This window comes from Trematomus bernacchii, unplaced genomic scaffold (assembly GCF_902827165.1).
Source record: "Trematomus bernacchii unplaced genomic scaffold, fTreBer1.1, whole genome shotgun sequence".
Lineage (NCBI taxonomy): Eukaryota > Metazoa > Chordata > Actinopteri > Perciformes > Nototheniidae > Trematomus > Trematomus bernacchii.
This window is the reverse complement of record NW_022987714.1, coordinates 15,881,549-15,901,955: the sequence shown is the minus strand read 5'-3', so window position 1 is coordinate 15,901,955 and position 20,407 is coordinate 15,881,549. Positions and strand designations below refer to the sequence as shown.

Genomic DNA, 20,407 nt, shown 5'->3' with positions numbered 1-20,407 from the left:
AGGGGGGGAAAAAAGAATATTACATTACATTTAGCTGACGCTTTTATCCAAAGCGACTTACAATAAGTGCATTCGACCAAGAAGATACAAACCACACTTTTCTTTATATTTGTTCAGTATCAATGTAATCTAGTGGTAGTTGTTCAATTGTACGAGTGAACCACACAGACTTTGAACATCCTGAGATATACAGAGGAGATGATGCATGGTTATTTACTGATTGATCTGAGAGGTGCTTGTAGCATTAGCCTCAGTTCTTATGTGTCTCCTTGTATCCCCCCCCCCCCCCCCCCCCAGAGTGTTCCTCACAGGGTGGGGAGGGGTGACCCTGCTCTGCGGAGCCTTCATCTTCGGACAGAGCACCACCATCGCCGTCATGCAGGTCCTGGGGAGGATCTGAGGGTCCTTCAGTGAGGACCGGCCACCCTGGACCGGCCAACCCAGAAATGGCCCCTGAACTATCAAGAGGCCCCTCAAAAACGTGCTACTCATGGCCTTACAATGGACTTAACCAGAAAACGCCCGTTTTCCCCTTCAGTGTCGAGGTACGTTGTTTTCCTTTGGGTTTGTTGTTCTTCGTTGCATCCCGACAAAGGCCTCGTCTACCTCTCGCCATGCGGAGATGATCTGATTGAAAACCCCAGGTGTTGCTGCAGGTTATTGTTCTTTTTTGCATATTTTATTGAATATCTGCATTCAACCTACCTATTTTCAGAAAACGATTACATACAGTCTATGGATAAGATGAAGAGCTTTATAAAGACTTGTCGGTTTCTTGAACACCATATGAGCAGAATACTTAAAGTGGACCTATCATGCTATATTTGAATAATATAGTGTAGGACCATACCTATATAAGGCATATTTATACTTTTTTTTTTTCAAAATACCAAACAGATCATGCATTTTAGCCATGCCTCATTTAGCTCAATTTGACATTTTTTAGCTCTGTGTTTGTAAGGGCAGATTCTGTGAGAACAGCACCATCTACTGGCCTGGCATATGTACTACAGCGTCTCCAGCGCTTTCGAACGGCAATGGCCGTGGCTGTCTCCTCCTGATTGGTGGAGTTGGTCCAATAGCCGTAGCGCCACCGTCCTGATGTCAGGACAGTGTTCAAATCTGGATCAGTTTTTATCAGATCCGTTGCAGCCCCTTTTTTAGAGATTTGGGTATGGAGGAAAATAGAGAGGGTTGTGTTTTCTGACACTTGGTGAGTTCCCTGACACACCGGGGACACATATTCATGTATAAAAGACGTACAAAAGTGCATTTTGCATGATAGGTCCCCTTTAATTATCAGGAATGTAACATCAAACGGTTAGAACATTATTCCAAAATCAAATGAAAACTGGAAAGCTATAACCATATGTGCAGTAAACCAGGAATATGTGATTGTCAATATTTAATATTTCCTTTTGTTTAACCACCAGAGGTTGCTTAAGCGAGAATATTTTTTCTGTAAATTTGGATGCAACTGTGTAAATAAGTCTTGTCATATCTTTTTTTTATGTAAAAAGAGAAGAAAAGAGTTCTGGTATTTGAAGAAATGGTAACTGATGTATAAAGTAGACAACTTTAAGTAAATATTGAATAAATGAAAAGATAATAAAATACAATCATTTTTATATGAAACCTTCATTGAATGTGTCTTTTTTTGGCTGTTTTAGTATACTTGTAGAAAAAAAGAATCTGGACGGAAATAACAAAACATTGGATGTCTTTCTGCCAGATAAACTTCACAAATGGGCTGCAAATTATGATTATTAGGTTGTTGTTTTCTTACAAAATGTATTAGCTCCGCCATAGATTTTGTTTTTGTTTTGTTTGACAACAGGCTAAGATAAGATGGACCTTTTTAATAATCTCCATAGGGAAATTCACGTGTCAAGGCAGAAACAGGATTGCTGCCAAACAGAGAAGAATGGTCAAAGGATCTTGACAACTTGCCACCAATCACTGTTACTGATGTTGGCCCCTCTTTGGTGTTTGAAGTTAGCCCCTACACCTGTCAGCATTTTCTACATTTGACATATGTCTAATTTACAAACAAATGGGTACATACAAACGTAAGATGTTAACTGTGCTAACAAAACGGTGGCTTATCATGCATACTTAATCTACCAATAGATTTATATTTACTGCGATAACTCAGTATAGTTTCAAATGTTTTGAATCTCATTCCCTGTGTAGCCTTTCTTGTTACTGCAGTTCAGCAATTCTTCTTGACACTTGCAGTAAACGGTCAGCAGATGGCTGACACCAAAGCCCTTTAGCGTCCTCTGCTAATGTTGGCTACGTCCCACTCATTACGTTTGTCTGAAACAATCAAATGTGATCCAATCGGGGCTTTTTTGTTTGGTTCGTTTGTCATGCAATTGGCTAGTGACTATGTTTAAAATGTTGAATTGAAACGCTTAACACTACTTTGCTAATGGTTAACCAACACGTTTGCTAGTATCCTTCAAAGATGGCCGACCTGCTGTTGATGATCTCTTATTCCCATTCCCTATCGTGCATGCTGTCTTTTCTAAAGTATACTTCACTTTTGACACCTACCGTAAATGTGGACCCACTACAGACTTGATTAGAATTAGGGTGTATAACACACTGTGACTATGAAAAATAAACTGAAAGTGCCCCTTTAATTAAATGTATCACATCTTGCTCTGTTGGGTTGAGATCAAGTACACCAGATATTTCATGTTTATTCCATTGTAATTCTTATCAAACCGTTAAGTGAACAATTGTGTATTCAGGATTGTTTTATTGATGATAAGACTACAATCTGCCAGAATCGTTCCGTATGAAACAAACACCAAAACAAGTCATCGCCAGGATTCAAAATAAAAGCCACACAGTTTTATATTTTTATAGTTTATTGAATTGCATCACTCTACATCATCTAGAATTTCAACAAGATATTCTTTAAAGACCAAATATAATACTTGCATCCCTGCATTAAGTCTCTACACTTAAGAGAAAGCTGTATTTTTTTACTGAAACATACATTAAGAATTAATATTTCATTAAACATTGCCATAAAAGTGAATGTTCATTCTTGTATGCCATTTTTCTAGTCATATATATTTTATATAATAGGTTTTAGTCTCTGTCTCCTTCAAAGGAATACTAGAAAAGAAAAAGGTAAGAAATGCACAAAACCCATTGAAGAGTAGCATGGCCTAATACTACAGCAAAGAAGTTACTGGACATTCAGTTGACATGCACTCAGTTGAAGGATAGAAAAGAACACAGCCATAGGGTGTTTCTCAATGTCGAGTACGCTTGCTTGGTAGCACATGTCTTCCGAGCATCTTGCTTCAGAAGCGAGGCAAAAATACTTCCTGGCATTCGGAAAACGAAGAGTGGAACAGGCTAGCAAGTGTGCAGGTGTGCGTCATATGAGAGGCCCCGCCTTACATTTTTTGCCACAGATTTGGGGAAATTGGTCCGTGCGCAAAGCATTGTGGGGATTTTAAGACCGCGGAGTCTACACATGTGCAGCCTCGAAATTTCTCGCTACGAAGTACGCCGGGCTCGGTAGAATTCCAAGTATGCTGGACATTGGAACAGTACTTCGGCGGCACTCGATGACGTAGTATGCTTGAAATAGTGGCTCTGGAGCAGCTTTACTCGACATTGAGAAACACCCACCGAAAGAAAGAGTCGTAGCACTGATCCGTTTCCTGATTGGCTCATGAGGTAAACCTGGTGACACGCTTCCTCTAATGTTTCATCTCTTGTTGCCAGGAAACATTCAAATCAAGGCCTGTTTCAATAACAACTCTTTCATTGTATGGCGAAGCACAGGTTGCACTGAGGAGTATTAAGGATAGAAAAGAACAGGTTGCACAGTCTGAGGGACATTCAGGAATGTATCAATAGGAAACAGTATTGGCATTTCTGACAGTTCACTCACTATCTACCTCACATACACAACCCAGCCGCGTGGGCGCAATGTACAGGAAAAGAAACCCTCGCTAAGAGCATGTGGGCTGCATTCAGCTGAGCACTCGAGTACTGTAAAACTATGGCTATCAGTATTAGTAGGTCACTGACATGTAAACATCAATCCATGCAATATGGCTTTATGTTTCTATTCGTAATACGGCAGCTCCTTCTTGGACACAAACAAGATTTGGAACAGGAGTTATTTTTTTTGTTCAGAAGTGAAAGATTAAAGGTACCCTGTGGAGCTTTTCTTTTAAACTAACTTGCTCTGTCATTGGCTGAGCTGCAGATTTAAGGTTCAGAAAAAGGTCCGTAGTCTTGAACAGATTCCTGTCCGTTAAAGCCCATTGGCTGTTTCCCAAGAAGCTGACATTACATCATTAAGAACTGGGGTAGAACTTGATCTACTGTTTACACAATTTAGGAGATTTAAAGGAAGTTCGGCTTTTTATTACTCTGATCTTTCAGTACGTGAGAATATGGTGTTATAAAAGCAGCAACTAATGAGTGAAATGTTAAAGTCACCAAAAATAGGTCTATCCTCAAAATATTCAAAGCCTAGCAACTTTGACAATCAGTATTTTAGTGCTGTCGTTACCTTCTCCTTACACGAGCCCAAAAAGAAGTTGTCCTTGGTGCAGATTAAAAAGTGTTCGACCTTAGAAGTCACTTAAAGAATGGTTAACTGAGCTCCACAGGGAGCCGGGGTGATCCTGATGCAGAGGTATCGTTTCTGCTGCTGCATTCTGCACCAACTGCAGAGGGCAGGGAGAGAGGGTGGCACGGAAAACTGATATCCTGAGATGGGATGTAATGCAAGATGTTCTATTGATTCCTGCTGCTGGGAAGGGTTTAGAATAAGAGAACATATGTTGTTATTTTCACATTGGTCTTTTTTTAAATAATAGCCAAATAAATGTCAAAAATGTAGTGTCCAACATTTATGCATCTCATTTAGGCATTTTTTTAGATAATGAAGAAGTGAAAAAAGGAATATGTTTAAAGTAACATTTTCATAATTATGATTTAGCTGCAGGTTGTTTCTGGTTCTTTACGTAGCTGGATTTTAAACCAATGCTAGTTTCTCTTTGGCTAACTTGCAGCTAGTCTAATGCTAATTGACAGAGCAGCTTTATTTTGAGGTCCAACGCCATGAACGCATTTAATTTCTTTTAAATTCTTTTATAAACCTTAATTGTCTAAATCTGGGTTTGCAGCACAGTAGTGTGAAATCAACAGCGAGACAGTAGGGTAAGTATATACACTGCTCCACAGCGCTACTAGTGGCTAAACCTCCACAGGGTTCCTTTAACACGGACACTGAGATTAGTATAGACATTTCACAAAGAAAGCAGCAACGCCTCTGCATGCCTGTTCTAAAAGCCTACTGTAATACATATGTTCTGTTACAGCATATGTAATAATATTCAACACTTCCACATTCCACACAGTCCTGCCCCGCTCAATGCAGCCCAGCGCGGTGCTATGGTTCATCAGTGTCAGTGTAGGACAAGGGTGTCAAACTCAAGGCCCGGGGGCCAAATCCGGCCCGCCACTTCATTTGATGTGGCCCACAAGAGCTTGCAAAGAATATAATACGTTTATTATAAGGTCACGTGCCGCTTTACAGGAGCACCATAAACTACATGTCTCACAATGCATCTCATTTGGTGAGATGCGCACTGAAGAGACTTGCAATTACTTACCAGACTTATGCTTTCAGGCGTAGTTAATTATGAAGTTATTACCATATCCGATAATAATCCAATGCAGAGGAAATATTGTAAAATAATACATTATTTTATATATATATTATGTATATTTATCTATGTATATTTATATAGTCTTAAAGTTACCACCGGCCCTTTGAGTGCAACCATAATTCTAATGTGGCCCGCGATGAAATTGAGTTTGACACCCCTGGTGTAGGAGGATCACACTCACTGGACCACAGCCAGGCAGAGAGCAGCCTGGCTGTCAATCACATGTGAAAATAGAGATCAATAGTGAGGTGGATGGAAAGAATAGAGCAATAAAGGAGTGATTCATCAACACAGCTTTAACCAGATAAAGTAATACTCGATATCTTTAAATACTCTCATCATTCTCTATAATATATCTTTAAATCACAATATTCACTCATTCTTACATTGTGCTTTCTGAGTCTGATTGTATTACAGTGGTGGTATTGGGGGGGGGGAGGTCAGGTCAGGGGGATGGAGTCCGGGTATCTTTGACCTGAAATGAACCTCAGATCTTGGTCATGAGAGTTGTGCCTAAGATAACAGTTGGGAACACGGTAATGGCCGAAGACAGAAAATGTCGCGCAAATTAGAAACTATTTGGTTTGTTTAGCTAATTATATTTGAACGAAAGGTTTTCTTCACCAGATTTGTTTTGTGCATCTTTTGCATTGCGATCTACAGACGTTTGGAGGAATCTTTGACATTCAATATTACATTAGAATAGTATCCTTACGATAGCTTCCTGATGGGGGTCTTTTTCTTTATGTTTAAGAGACCCAGTAGATATGGATTCTAATGTCTGTCATGGCCTCTTTATATGTATTGAGCCCTTCTCTCTTATAGTTGGGGATAATGGTGGCACTACACGTTGTTCGAGATGCTGAGGTGGTTGATCTATAAGCTACGGTATGCTAAGTGAAGTCAAGGTCATTTTTTTTCCGGTGATATGTTGTTAGCTGAGAAAGTTTCAATATAATGCAATGGAGAATATGTAACAATATGTCAACGCAACACAAAACTGGGGTTGTGTAATCTGATGCTAAAGGGCATTTCCCTGCTTACTGGGAGTTTACATCGCACCAAAAAGAATGTCTTGTTTTGAAAACCCTAAAGAGCTCCCCGAACATGTGTTAATGTTTAAGGCTTCATATTCAATGTCATTCAGATGGGTTTAAGTTTTTGATGGTAGGTATTCAGATTCAAACAAAATGGTACGAGAATCCGCAGCGCTTCGAAGGCAACTGCCACTTTCACTAAGGAATACAATTTGCACCATAGCACTAATAGATTTCAATAAATACAAATATAATAATCATAGAACCACATTTTCATCATGTACAATCTCTACTTACACAGCTAATATAAGTTACCCATCGCACATTTAGACAAAGAATACATAAACAGAAGGCAGAAATGAAACAAACGTTAACTGCATGGAGAACAGTGAGGTGCTGCCTTTGTCTCTCTACTTAGTTTTTTCTGTCTCAAGGTAGCAGCAGATTCTTGTCTAAGTCACAAATGATCCCTAGACAGCAAAACACTTTTTTTATCCCACCTCTTAAATGTCAGTGCTCAGAGGGTCAACCCCAAAGTGAAATAAAAGGTACATGAAGAAGCATAACTCGCCAAATGCTATAAATGTTTCTCTCATATCTGTCAATCAAAACCATCTACATATCCAAATATTTGTGAAGACCGACATCTTTTCATAATTCAGGACACCAAACTGGCTTATGTCACCATCTGATGAACTGATAACTGATGTCTGGCTTAGCAGAGATTTGGTTTCGGTTGCTCATTAAAACCATGTGCTTAACACAGGATGATAAGTTCCTCCCGTTAAAGACATTACTCCCACTGCAGCCATTCTATATAAATATACTCGGGGTGAAGATGCTTAACCAGCTCACGCAACAAATGAAGTTGATCTGAAAGTAAGTAGGCCTTAAGTTACAACCGTAACCCTGGTTCTCAGGTGGCAACATTGTTCAGAAGACTCTAAACCTATAGTGAGGTATTGAGCAAAGTTATTATAGAGGAGCTTAGTGGTCATTTTAGGACATTAACTTCGTTCAACTTGTCCGCAGGTCAATGCTGATTACCTTTGATATGGGTTTATTGTTTGTTCTGGAACATATTTTAATGTCTACCTTGTGTTATTTAGTTGTATAAATGGACAATTGTATCCGCCCATCCGCGTGGTGTCAGATTACATTTGCGAGCCGGTTAGAGGCATCAAACATAAATCAGGCATTACCTTCCAGAATTCTTCTTTTTACAAAACAATGCTATGAAAATAATAATATAGCTTTTGGCTTCATAATCGAACATTGGTGCTATCTCCAGGTCCTTCTGGAGAACTCACACACTGACATTATGTGGTATGTATGGGTATTGCATCTATAATCAAATTGTTTGAATAAAGTTTTATCAAGTTATTACTCGTGATGTTGATGAGTTTAGAACGGCTGATGTGAGAATAATGTCCAAAGCATTTGGTCAGTTACAAAATGAAAATGTAATTACCAGAACACTTTGTATGGGAGCAAATGTGGAATGAGCAGCTACTATGAAATAACGGCTAACTAAGATGATCTACCTGTGGTCGACCCTAGCAGGGAAAAGAAAAGCCACATTCCAGAATGCACTACCCCAAAACAGTTCTGCTACATGAAAAACTCTACGCCAGGGTCCTTGCTACATGACACACTCCACTTTACAGTGGCTCGAAGCTACCTGAAACATGACATTATCCAATATCTCCAATATAACTATGGTGAGATGCAAACGCATTGGTCATCTCACGTTGTTAAATGCACTGTTTGTTCAATTTTCACTGCAGTTGACACCATACATTTGCACTGTGTAAACATGTACTTACAAAAAGAGTTGAGGAATGTGAGGGTTGAAAGACGAGGGGGTTTAGGGGGTGTTAGAGTGGGTAAAACGCAGGGAGGGGAGAAGGTTTGAGGGTCGGAGGGGGAGTTCAGGAGGAGGTGGGGAGCGTCCAGGAGTGGTGGCGTGTCGTTGAATATCTTCATGCTCAGTCCCTGTTCACACTGCACCAGGCGGCTGCAAACAGAGAGGGAAGAGAGAGAGACGGAAAATAAAATTAAGTCCAGAGGGAGGGACAGATAATATCAAATGGAGATGAAGCAAAATGTGGCGAGGTAGCGAAAGAAAGGAGTGGGGGAGGAGAGATGGATCAAAAATGAGCTTGACAAGAATAAAGTACTAATGGCAGTGTTCCAGGCATCACCTCAGGTCACTGCCTCGGAGAATGGATGAAGGCCAGAGTCTGGCGTTTTAAATGGTGCCAGGTCGCTTTAATTGCTTAAAATGCCTCTTGGCTTCAAGTGATTACAATTACAAAGTCAGCCTATTGGCTACACACAAATCACTTTTTAGGACTATGAGAAGGCAAGGCAAGGCAAGGCAAGGCAAGTTTATTTATATAGCACCTTTCAACACAAGGTAATTCAAAGTGCTTTACAAAAATGGAAGACATTTTAAAAATGGCATTTAAAATCAGTCATTAAAAAGGAAAGATAATAAAATAAACATTAAAAGAAAAAATACATGGATAAAAGTTAAAAGTTACAGTGCAGTTTAAGATGTGAATAGTTCAATTAAAAGCAGCGGCAAAAAGAAAAGTCTTCAGCCTGGATTTAAAAGTAGTAAGAGTTGCAGCGGACCTGCAGGTTTCTGGGAGTTTGTTCCAGATATTTGGAGCATAATAACTGAATGCTGCTTTACCATGTTTAGTTCTGACTCTGGGGACAGAAAGCTGACCAGTCCCTGAAGACCTGAGGGTTCTGGATGGTTCATAATTTAGCAGTAGGTCAGACATGTATTTTGGGCCTAAACCATTCAAAGCTTTATAAACCAGCAACAATATTGTGAAATCTATTCTTTGACACACAGGAAGCCAGTGTAAAGACTTCAGAACAGGAGTGATGTGATCCACTTTCTTAGTGTTAGTGAGGACTCGAGCAGCGGCGTTCTGAATTAGCTGCAGCTTTCTAATAGATTTTTTAGTGAGGCCTGTAAAGACACCATTGCAGTAGTCGAGTCTACTGAAGATAAAAGCATGGACAAGTTTTTCCAAATCCTGCTGTGACATTAGTCCTTTAATCCTAGCTATGTTCTTTAGGTGATTGTAGGCTGATTTAGTAACTGTTTTAATGTGACTGTTGAAACTCAGGTCAGAGTCCATGACTACACCTAGATTTCTGGCTTTATCTGTTGTTTTGAACATTGCAGACTGAAGCTCAGCGCTAACTTTTATACGTTCTGCCTTGGCTCCAAAAACCATTACCTCAGTTTTATCTTTGTTTAATTGGAGAAAGTTCTGACACATCCAGTCATTGATTTGTTCAATGCACTTACTCAGTGTTTGAATTGGAGCATAATCTCCTGGTGAAATTGTTACGTAAATTTGTGTGTCATCCGCATAGCTATGGTAACTTATTTTGTTGTTTTTCATTATCTGAGCCAGTGGTAGCATGTAGATGTTAAAGAGAAGAGGCCCCAAGATGGAGCCTTGAGGTACCCCACATGTCATATTTGTCAACTCAGATGTGTATTTACCTATAGAAATAAAGTTTTTTCTGTCCTTTAAGTAGGACTCAAACCAATTTAGAACTGTTGCCGAAAGTCCCACCCAGTTTTCTAGTCGGTCTAGTAATATGTTGTGGTCAACAGTGGACATTACTATCTTTCAGTTCTGCTCTGGAATTGTGTAGCTGAACAGTACTTACTATTCAATTGTGTGTCATTGTTTTCTATTCAGTGCTGCAATGTGGATAAGTTGTTACAAATCTAAGTTTTTAATCAAGAAATATGAAGTTTGATGGGCTGATTTTCTCAGCTTTAGTTACCTTATTTCCCTATTTTTTGGTTTTTAACAAACTAAACAGTTAATCATCAATAAAAAGAATAATTGAAAGACATTTCTTCCACAGGTAATGTATTCCCATTGACAAGTAAAAGTTGTTGTAAAAATGTTTTAAATCGGCTAAAGGAACTAAACCACTAAGCTAAGCTAAATGCAGCTAACGTTACATGGTAACGCTTAGCAGTCTCATTTAACTACTTGTTAGCAACTGCTTTTTTTAAAAGCATAAAAGGTTCAAAATTCCCAAGTAGATTAAACTGAGGTTTTTTAGAACAAAACATGAAAACCTCTTGAGTTTTTATTAAAGATTAAGGAAACATTGACTTCAAGACGAGGGTGCCAGCAGCTAAAAAATGCCCATTTTGGGTTTAAGGACTAATTCCTGCACAATTCTATAGGAGTGCTCCTTTGACTGATGATAAAAATAAACTTCAGTCTACTGTTTTACTGTGTAGTGTTTCACACTGACCTGGCACGGCTACAGAGGACACGGTCTCCGGCTGGCACAGTGTGTCCACCTTCACATGCTGGAAGGCTTTATTGGGGGCCGACTGGAGGTGCCTGGAAGCAGAAGGGAGGGTTAGATAGCACACACACACACACACACAACACATATGTGCACACGCACTTGCCACTTATAAAAGCACGCAAGCACACATGGCCTCAAAGCGCTTATCACGGCCCTTAGCCTTTACTGTAAGAGCTGAAATATGAATGGCGTTGGGAGGCTGTGAGCAGTGGAGCAGAAACTCAGACCAGCAGGCAGCTACATCAGCAGCCTCTCCTCATGCCCAGCACCATCACTAAATCATGAAGACCTGACGCAACTCAAGTGCTTCAGCAACTCCGGAGTGAGTGAGCGTCTGAAGAAAGCTAATTAAATGTGGTTGGAGGAATTTTTCCAACGGGGCAGATGACAGTAATGGAAGAAAAGTGAGCGCTCTCTTCATTTGGTAATCACCAATCAATGAAAACAATGGCATCCTGCACTCCGACAAAGTTCCAGAGGAGTGCTGACTCGCAGACTTTTTCAGAAAGAAAATGAATATCCTCGTTCAGTAATGACTCACTTGGCAGCAATGGGCCTTCATCTGCACTTACAGATGTTTTATTGCGCCTGTTGATTTGGCTCATAAGTAGCGTCACTGCTGCATTGGCGCTTTTACTTTCAAGCCTTATATATATATATAAATCAAATCAAACTGAGCGATGAGCTCAGGCTTAAAATGGAAATAATATTTATTCAAGTACATAAAGCCAAAGGTAATTGAAAACTCACCTCTTCCACTCCTCCTCTCCATCCCAGAACTCGTAGACGACGAAGGATAAACCGTCCGGCAGACGCACCGCAGTCACACTGAGGGGGAGGCAGAGAAGAGTGGCATTGAGTGGATCATTGAGGAGAAGATGTGGCATGGAAAGTGATGGGTGAGAAAAAGAGTTATGACAGAATGCACGGAGGGAGGAAGAGGAGGGAAGAAGAGATGCAGGTATGAAGAAGAAAAGGGGGAACAAGGAGTAATAGAGAAAAAAGCTGGAGAGAAAATGACAAAAAGGGGAGGACATTTGATTGAAATGAAAAGCAAATCGATGGTGAAGTGTTTCCTCTTCCAGCACAATGATGATGGGAGGAAGATTGCATCCCATCTTTAAAATGAAAGTTGCAATTTTACAACAGAACAATGTGTGACCAGGTCAGTGTGATTGGGGGGAGTTGGACGTTAATGACCATTTTTATATAAGGCACTTTAAAGGGCCCATTTTGCTGTAATGACTAAGGTTTATATTGCCTCAAGAAGAACATTAATGTGTTGGGAATAAGCCACAGGGGTGCTTTTTCCATGTTTCCTTGATATTGTCACACAGCTTTCCACTCCACGCCCCCCTAATATAGGCCTTTTGTTGCCTTTTTTATTTGGGGCAGGAGATCTCTAGGGGATAGCAGGGTAACAGCATATGCCAAATAAAGGTGGTTTACATCACCTGGAAAATTGGGAACCTGAAGAATAAATTGAGATGAAATTACCCCTGTGTGTCAAATCAATCAACGTTGTGTTTTGGTTAGGAAACTATTCAAATCACAACGTTTTTGTATGCCTAATTATATTGTTGCAACAATTTTTATACAATTTGTTGAAGAATAGTTCAAGAATAGTTGAAAACATTTTCAATTTTCTATGGAAAATTTCATTTAAAAGGTCACCTATTATGCAAAATTCACTTTTTCATGTATTTTCTACATAAACATGTGTCCCCTCTGTGAAAAGAGATTCTGAGAGTTTCAGGAAAAAAGATTCTCTCTCTTTTTGTCCTGATCCTTTTATATAAAAACCTGTCTGAAAATGAGCTGATCAGATTTTGGCCACTTTATGATGTCATAACGATTTTTTGTCTTGTGTAACCATTAGCCAATCACCAACCAAGGTAACCCCCCCCACCTTATCACCTGAATCTCCTCCTAGAGCACCATTGTGTTTTTTTAACCAAATATCTCTCAGAGGGGCGTGGGGAGGGGCTCCTTATTTTCATCTAAACTAACAGACAGAGAATCAGCACTATTGAAACAGGGCTGAAACAGAGGGGATTATGGGATGCTACAATGGTCTGTTTGGTGTTTGGAGCCAAACACTTCAGAGACATGTTTGTTTTTATCTGAGACCTATAATATATTGATGAAAAACAGTATAATAGGGGACCTTTAAGACACAAAAGCATTACGGAAAACTGTTGTAAAATTGATGCCTTAGACTGATGTCTTTTTTGGAAATCGAACAGAAACCCCTATTCTATCATTAAATCTAGTAATGCCGTACATCATCTGAATGCCCTCCGTCTCCATTTTGTAGTTATAGTGATGTTTTAATGATCCTACATATCACAACAGATCATTGTTTAAAGTTGTGAGGTCAAGTAAAAAGAAAAAGAGGGAAATGGTTAGTATGGACTGACATCATCACACATGAATTCAATTGTGTGTTGGCCATTGATCCACAAGAGTCTACTTTCCAGTCATACTCAGTTCTTGCAATTCCAACTGTAGCCCTGGTAAAAACAATTTAGACAACAGGATGTAAAAGTTAATGATTTCCTAAAAAAAATACAAAAGTATGGTTAAAAAGATGATTAAAATGTATGTAAAGCATAACTTAGTTAAAAGTGTAAAGGTTAAAAAGGTTGGAGTTCATGAGCATACGTGTGTAGTTTGTGTAACAAAAAGAAGCCTAACTTTGGAGCAATATTAAGCCTTCTTCCTGAGAAGCTAGCATTACTTGGCACCAATGGATTCCTCACGTTATCTCGTTTAGATGATGTCATTCAGATTTAGACTGAGCCTAAAACAGATTCATGTCAGCGGAGGATGCTGTTGCCCTTGCGTAGTTTAAGAGGTTAAGGTCAGGAGAGGTTGACATTTTGATCAAGTCTTATCTTTCTGGAAATGTCCATCATTTGACAACAAAAGACCTCTTCTCACATTACCTTATCATTGAATACATTCTCAACATAAGATATAGCTTTAAACCACCATCTGTGCATCATGGTATCAACCCTATGTCACCAATGGAACCAAGACTGGGTTCTAGTGACATTACTAATTTTACATTATGTCTTTAAGGTGACACTTTTATGCAAAGCAAATTACATCAACTCCAATATCATAGAAATGCATAGGGATAAATTGGGCTTAAGTATCTTGCCCAATGACACTTGGACATATTGACTGCAGGGGGTGGGGATCAAACCACTGACCCTTTGATTGGTAATCCCAATCCTGTTCCACTGTCTAAGCATTGAATATCAGAATATTTAATATTTCATGAAGTCTTTCCAAAAGTCTATACATTTAATACCAGTTTACCGTTAACTACTTACACTCTGTGAATCTATTGTAAGAAGATGGTTGTCAAAGAGTGTTTGACAAGACCCAACCGCATCAAATCTAGAGACCCGCACCAATGCAGTGCCATCCCATTTTCATCTGTGCAAGGTCCAGTATTTGCACTAGCCTGTTTGCCAAATGAGAGAGTGCAGCAGCTGAGGTTGTGTTATGTAGATCAGGCGGAGTGCTGCAATTTTGGATCTTGTTTCAGCATAAAATTACTCTCATTAAGGCCAGCTACGGGTACCTCTTTTCAGAAATCAATTTCCATTCCAATTTTCCAGGCAATTGTCATAGTGCAAGCGCAGACCTCTCTGAAGATCACATACAAATAACTCTTTTGCATTGTTGTGAATTTGTTCAACATCAAGTTTAAAAGGCTGGAGTGTTTTCCTTTAAAAGCAGATTGGCTATTCCATAAAGTTCATACAGAAAAAAGCAGGACATTAGATACATACATAACATCTCCAGCAAATGTCTAAACAAAATAATAGGAATTAAAAAAAATGTTTAGAATGAAAATTCTACTTAAAAAGAAACATTGCTTACACTGAAAAGTTGAATGTGCTGTATGTTAATATTTGTGCCAGAGATGGAGCACTCGAGTCCTGGACTCTGACTCGAGTGCCGATTTTCGGGACTCGTGACTCGACTCGCACTGATTGACGCGGACTCGACTCGGACTCGTGAATTCTCGCGCACCATGACTCTGACTCGGGCTCGTGAATTTTTAGCCCACGATGACTCTGACTCGACTTGTACATTGACGCTCCGACTTGGACTCGGATTCGAGCAAGTTTTGTCTCGAGTCAGATGTACTCTGTCCTGGCGTGTGCACCTGCGAGGTGAGTGCACGTACTGGGCGCGCCCCCGCTATTCCAGTCTAGAGATGTCCAGAGACACACCCCGCATCGTGCTGTATGCTTTCCTAGATTTTTCTTCCACATTGGGAAAGAGCAGCGCAAAATGCTTGTTATGTGGAAAAAAGATTGAAGAGAAGGCTCCACAACACATTACTCTAATGACGCTTTTCCACTGCAGGACCTAGCACAGCTTAGTACAGTATGGTTAGGCCTTGGTAGGCCAGGCTCACTTTATGCTGCGTTTCCATTACAGTTTACCAACTGGGGTAGTAACTATAGTAACGCAGTGTAGGCGGGCGATCGGCTGTTCGGCGGGCGGAGCGACGCTGCCCGACGTGACGTCATCTTCAATGCGAACCACAAAACCAAAACATCAGCCGTTAGCTGTTAGCACTCAAGCTCACAGCTCCTCATATCTGTTCAGAAACTAGACAAAAGTTAAACAAGTACAAACCACAGACTGTCTGTGTCATGGTGAATACAGTCGCTGGTTTATTTATGTCTGTATAGGCCGTTGTTGTGAGTGTGGACGGTCGGAGCATATACTGCGTTAGGTTAGCCGATCTCCATTCAGAAAACACGCATTTTAAAAGGTTTTTCGCCTGCCGTCTGTCTGCAGACTTGTCAAAGCATTAATTCATGGTTTTTACTAACCGGTATCAGTATGTTGTTACTTCGGCATCATTTTGAAACGTGTATTACAATTAAATCACGGTAAAATATGTTCATTTTGTTGTAGTTGTAGCCCCCTTGCCAGCGATTCTCTCTGACCATTCAGCAGTCGAGAGTGTTTACGTCACTAGTTTAGCATATTCAGCCCGGTTGTTGGCCCGGTAAGAACCTCGATTTTGGAGGGCCAGAAAAAAGGTGAAAAAGTAGTCCTGAGCCGGAACTACCACTAGTGGAAAAGCAAAAAAAGAGGGCCGGGTTAAACCGTGCTACGTGCTGCAGTGGAAAAGCGCCATAAGGATTGAGTTCAGACATGTAGGTAGGCTGTCTTGAACACTATCATCAGAGTTATGTGATCTAATCAATAAATAAAGATTCAGCAGATAACACGAAAGCACATGCCTACTTAACATGCAGAATGTCGTCATTTTGCATACTAAGTAGCCATGTGCTTTAAACATTCACTATAATAATTGTAGCTCCCCGGCTGAATGATGGTCAGACTCTCCAACTGATGGTATCTGTTTATTGCACACCCTTGCTTTTATACAATCATTACCAACGTAAGAACTTATGCCCTTATCAGCCAGGTGCTAAAAACCGAATGCAAATATTTAGTAGGCCTATATGTTAATTTATCCGTCATCTATCCGTCATTATAAAGAGGCGAAGTCCCTCCCTTTCCGGTTGAGCTCCATGGGACCTTATTTCGGAAAAAGTATGTATTGAAGTCAATGGCGAGAGAAAGATTATCTTTCGATCCCGTTTGAATTGTGCCACGAATTACGCATATGATGTTTGTCAATTTAAAAGATAATTTTACAAGTCAAAAAAATAAAAATGTGTCGTAAAACTGTGAAGCAACACTTTTTTTGTGTGAAACCGCTCAATGAACTACATCTCCCGTCTCGCACCACACACCAAGACGGCCGTCACGTTGGCACATTTCACCTCTTTCTTTCAGAATGAGGCGAAAAGTATTAAACGAGGTGAAAATCACTACAAGTCTGGGCGTGTTGAGCGCTGTACATACACAAAAAGGGAGTTAGTCGGTTCCGTAAGAGCCAGCATGCGGGACCGGGATTCTGGGATTTGTAGTCTTTCTAGTTGCGTATTTTTCATAGTCTTATATTTCAACAGTTTTACGACAAACTGTGACTTTTTTGACATGGAAATTATTTTTTAAGATTGACAAACATCATATGTGTAATTCGTGGCACAATTCAAACGGGATCGAAAGATACGTTTTCTCTTCCCATTGACTTCAATACATAATTTTTCCGAAATAAGGTCCCATGGGGCGGAGGTAGATGGTAGACTTCACCTCTCTCTACAAGGGTGTTTTTCAATGTCGAGTAAAGCTGCTGCAGAGCCACTATTTCAAGCATACTACGTCATCGAGTGCCGCTGAAGTACTGTTCCAATCTCCAGCATACTTGGAAATCTACCGAGCCCGGCGTACTCCGTTTGGAGAAATATCGAGGCTGCACATGAGTAGACTTCGCGGTCTTAAAATCCCCACAATGCTTTGCGCACGGACCAATTTCCCCAAATCTGTGGCGGAAGATGTAAGGCGGGGCCTCTCATATGACGCACACCTGCACACTTGCTAGCCTGTTCCACTCTTCGTTTTCCGAATGGCAGGAAGTATTCTTGCCTCGCTTCTGAAGCAAGATGCTCGGCAGACATGTGCTACCAAGCAAGCGTACTCGCGATTGAGAAACACCCCATGTGTGTTTACACTGCTCCGTTGTCCATTGACTTCCGGTAAAAGTTCCTTCAAAATAAGAGTCCCGATCTTATTACTATCAAAATGAAAGTGCAAAACGAAAACTTTACCATAAGAAAATATTGGCATACAAATATAATCACTTCTCTAAAAGGTAACTAATTTTAAATATAGTTAGACATATTAAAGGTAATTTACAATAATAATAATAATAATAATAATATTAATATTAGTAATAAGCTTTATATTTGTATAGCACCTTTTATACAAGAATTGTAGCCAAACTGGCTTCACAGCAGTTCAATAGACAGATTAGTATAACATGACAGGATAAAAGCAATGTAGAGGAGCAGCTACATTTCAACAAATATATCCACTAAGATTAATACATGAAGACTTGTGACTCGGACTTGACTTGGACTCTTCTTAGGTGACTCGGACTCGAACACAGGTAATGATGACTCGGACTTGGACTCTCCTTGGGTCACTCGGACTTGGACTCGGACTCGAAAATTGGGGACTCGAGAGTAACTTGGACTCGTGAATTGGTGACTTGACTACAACACTGATTTGTGCAGATCTCCAGCCTTGACTCCTACAGGCCAAGTGGTTAAGGCCAGGCAAAGGGTATTTTTCATGAACTCATCAATTTTGATATTTTAGCCTTTTTTCCATCCATAACACATCATCTTTTAACGTAGAAAATGCACATTTAGTTTTTTAATTTGCTAAATGTGTCTATCTACGTGTGTAGATGTATCTTTAATTCACCAAAGTAAAGCATTAGATGAGGTTAACAACTGGGAGAGTTTTGTGGTCATATCTTTTCATTCCTTTTTTTAAAACATTTATTTTACCCTATTCACCTGTAGTTTCTTGCAAAATGTACGGAATGTCACATTATATATCTTTAAAGGCGGTTTTCTAGAAATTAGTTTTTTTATACTTTAAGCCAGTGATTCTCAAACTTTTTTCAGTAATGTTCCCCCTTTGAAAAAAAAATTCAGCCAAGTACCCCCTGATCAGCGCAACAACTATTTGTTAGGGACAAAATGCCTATATAAAGAGGTACAGTACAGCGCTGCACCATCAGTGTCTGATTTATTAAAACAACAACATTGTAACTGAGAAACACTTAAATGCTACATTTCAAATGTTTACAATCCATCACTAAATTCATGGCAAACCAATTTTAACATCATGCAATAACACTAAGATGACATTAGTTGCATTGAACTCATCTTTTTAATAAGTTGTACTTACAATGTAGTGAGAAACATGGGCTTGTGCTTCACTGAGGATCTTTGTCATTCTGACAGGGAGACAACTGCAGTTATTACACTTCACGTTTTGAAATATATGTAACTCTGTTCATATAAAACCCACACTGCTCAAACTTTGTTACTTTTCCTAAAATTGGTATATTTTTTTTTCGATTTTTTTTTTTTTTTCATTAACATAAAATAAATTTCACGTACCCCCTGCAGTACTCCAACGTACCCCTAGGGGTCCGCGTACCCCCATTTGAGAACCACTGCTTTAAGCCATAAATCTCCAGTTAAATAGCTCTCTATAGTTTACTTTTTTGTTTTTTGAACTGAGAGCATAGTTTACACGGGGGCAGACCCAGGACCAGGTGGGAAAACAGGTCAAACATTTTTTTTTAAATAGCTGTAGGGAGGGACATTACCGACTGTATGATACCGCTTCTTTGCCTTTCTGTGTATTTTTTTGCATCTAACGACTGGATTGGATCTTTTGGTCTGAGGAGAGCATAGGCAGTTCTTCCCTGAACCTGAGGAGGGCACTGGGGGGTCAGACTGCTGCTCTCTGGTACCTCAGCTGCCTTTAAAAGAAATAACTTGAGTTGTGTGAGCTCTGCATGGGGGACATGATAGTAGATTGAGGTGTTCCTGAATGTAATCACACACTCACCCGTAAAGATAATGAGCAAGGGGAGGCAGAGACAACATAAGCTGCATATATTACACTTAGTATGTGCAAGATTAAATGAGCTGAGAAGAAAGAAAGAAAAGATATGCTCTGAAACACAAGAGAGAAAGAAGGAAACAGCACACAGGAGGGAACGTCTATTCAAGGTTAATGAGCAGGCTTCCTCTTCCTCATGAATTATTCACTTCAGCTACCTGTAAGCATTGTGCTGCCACCACATTAACTGATAAAGTAAGAGTAACACATGTACAAACCGGTACAAACAAGCGAGTGAAAAAGCTAATGGTAAAAACAAACAGCACACCAGATTAACGGCAGTGTTTCTTCTGAAGGCCCCCTCCACCTGAGTGTGCTATTTTTCAACCTCAGCCGAATCATTAAATGCTCTCTGTTCCCCCTAGAGCCAAGGGTGAAGTATGTGTGACTTACTGAAGCATAACCTTTTATCAGTAAGGAACCAGACCTTGAAAATGCTTGAAAGTTTGCAGATAACAGTAAGAAAAGTGTTGAAAGAGGATGGATTACGCAGATAATGATGATGAAATATAATATCCAAATTCAGCTGTTCGCTCAAACTCTCCACATACTGCGCAAACTTGGTTTTCATTCGTATTTGAGCAAATTTGCAATCAATTTAGAATCAATGATTACATGAGTTCAACCTATCAAAAGTAACTTCCCATGTTTCAACTGTGTTCACCAAAATTAAACAAGAAAAGT

The 20,407-nt window shown here is 39.8% G+C and overlaps 2 protein-coding genes across 2 annotated transcripts in view; one reads left to right on the top strand and one right to left on the bottom strand.

Annotated features, from left to right (window-relative positions):
- Positions 1–841, top strand: part of slc38a8a (solute carrier family 38 member 8a) — a 39,585-nt gene extending 38,744 nt beyond the window's left edge. Inside the window, 1 exon segment of the mRNA XM_034141849.1 lies at positions 298–841. Coding sequence (XP_033997740.1) covers positions 298–400 — 103 coding nt within the window. The 3' untranslated portion in view covers positions 401–841.
- A 2,020-nt stretch (positions 842–2,861) lies between these two features.
- The window catches only part of necab2 (N-terminal EF-hand calcium binding protein 2), a 141,160-nt gene continuing 123,614 nt past the window's right edge, over positions 2,862–20,407 (bottom strand). The window contains exons 11-13 of the mRNA XM_034142112.1: positions 11,876–11,953; positions 11,066–11,157; positions 2,862–8,771 (exon numbers count right to left, since the gene is read on the bottom strand). Coding sequence (XP_033998003.1) covers positions 8,743–8,771; positions 11,066–11,157; positions 11,876–11,953 — 199 coding nt within the window. The 3' untranslated portion in view covers positions 2,862–8,742. The remainder of the gene's footprint in view (positions 8,772–11,065; positions 11,158–11,875; positions 11,954–20,407) is intronic.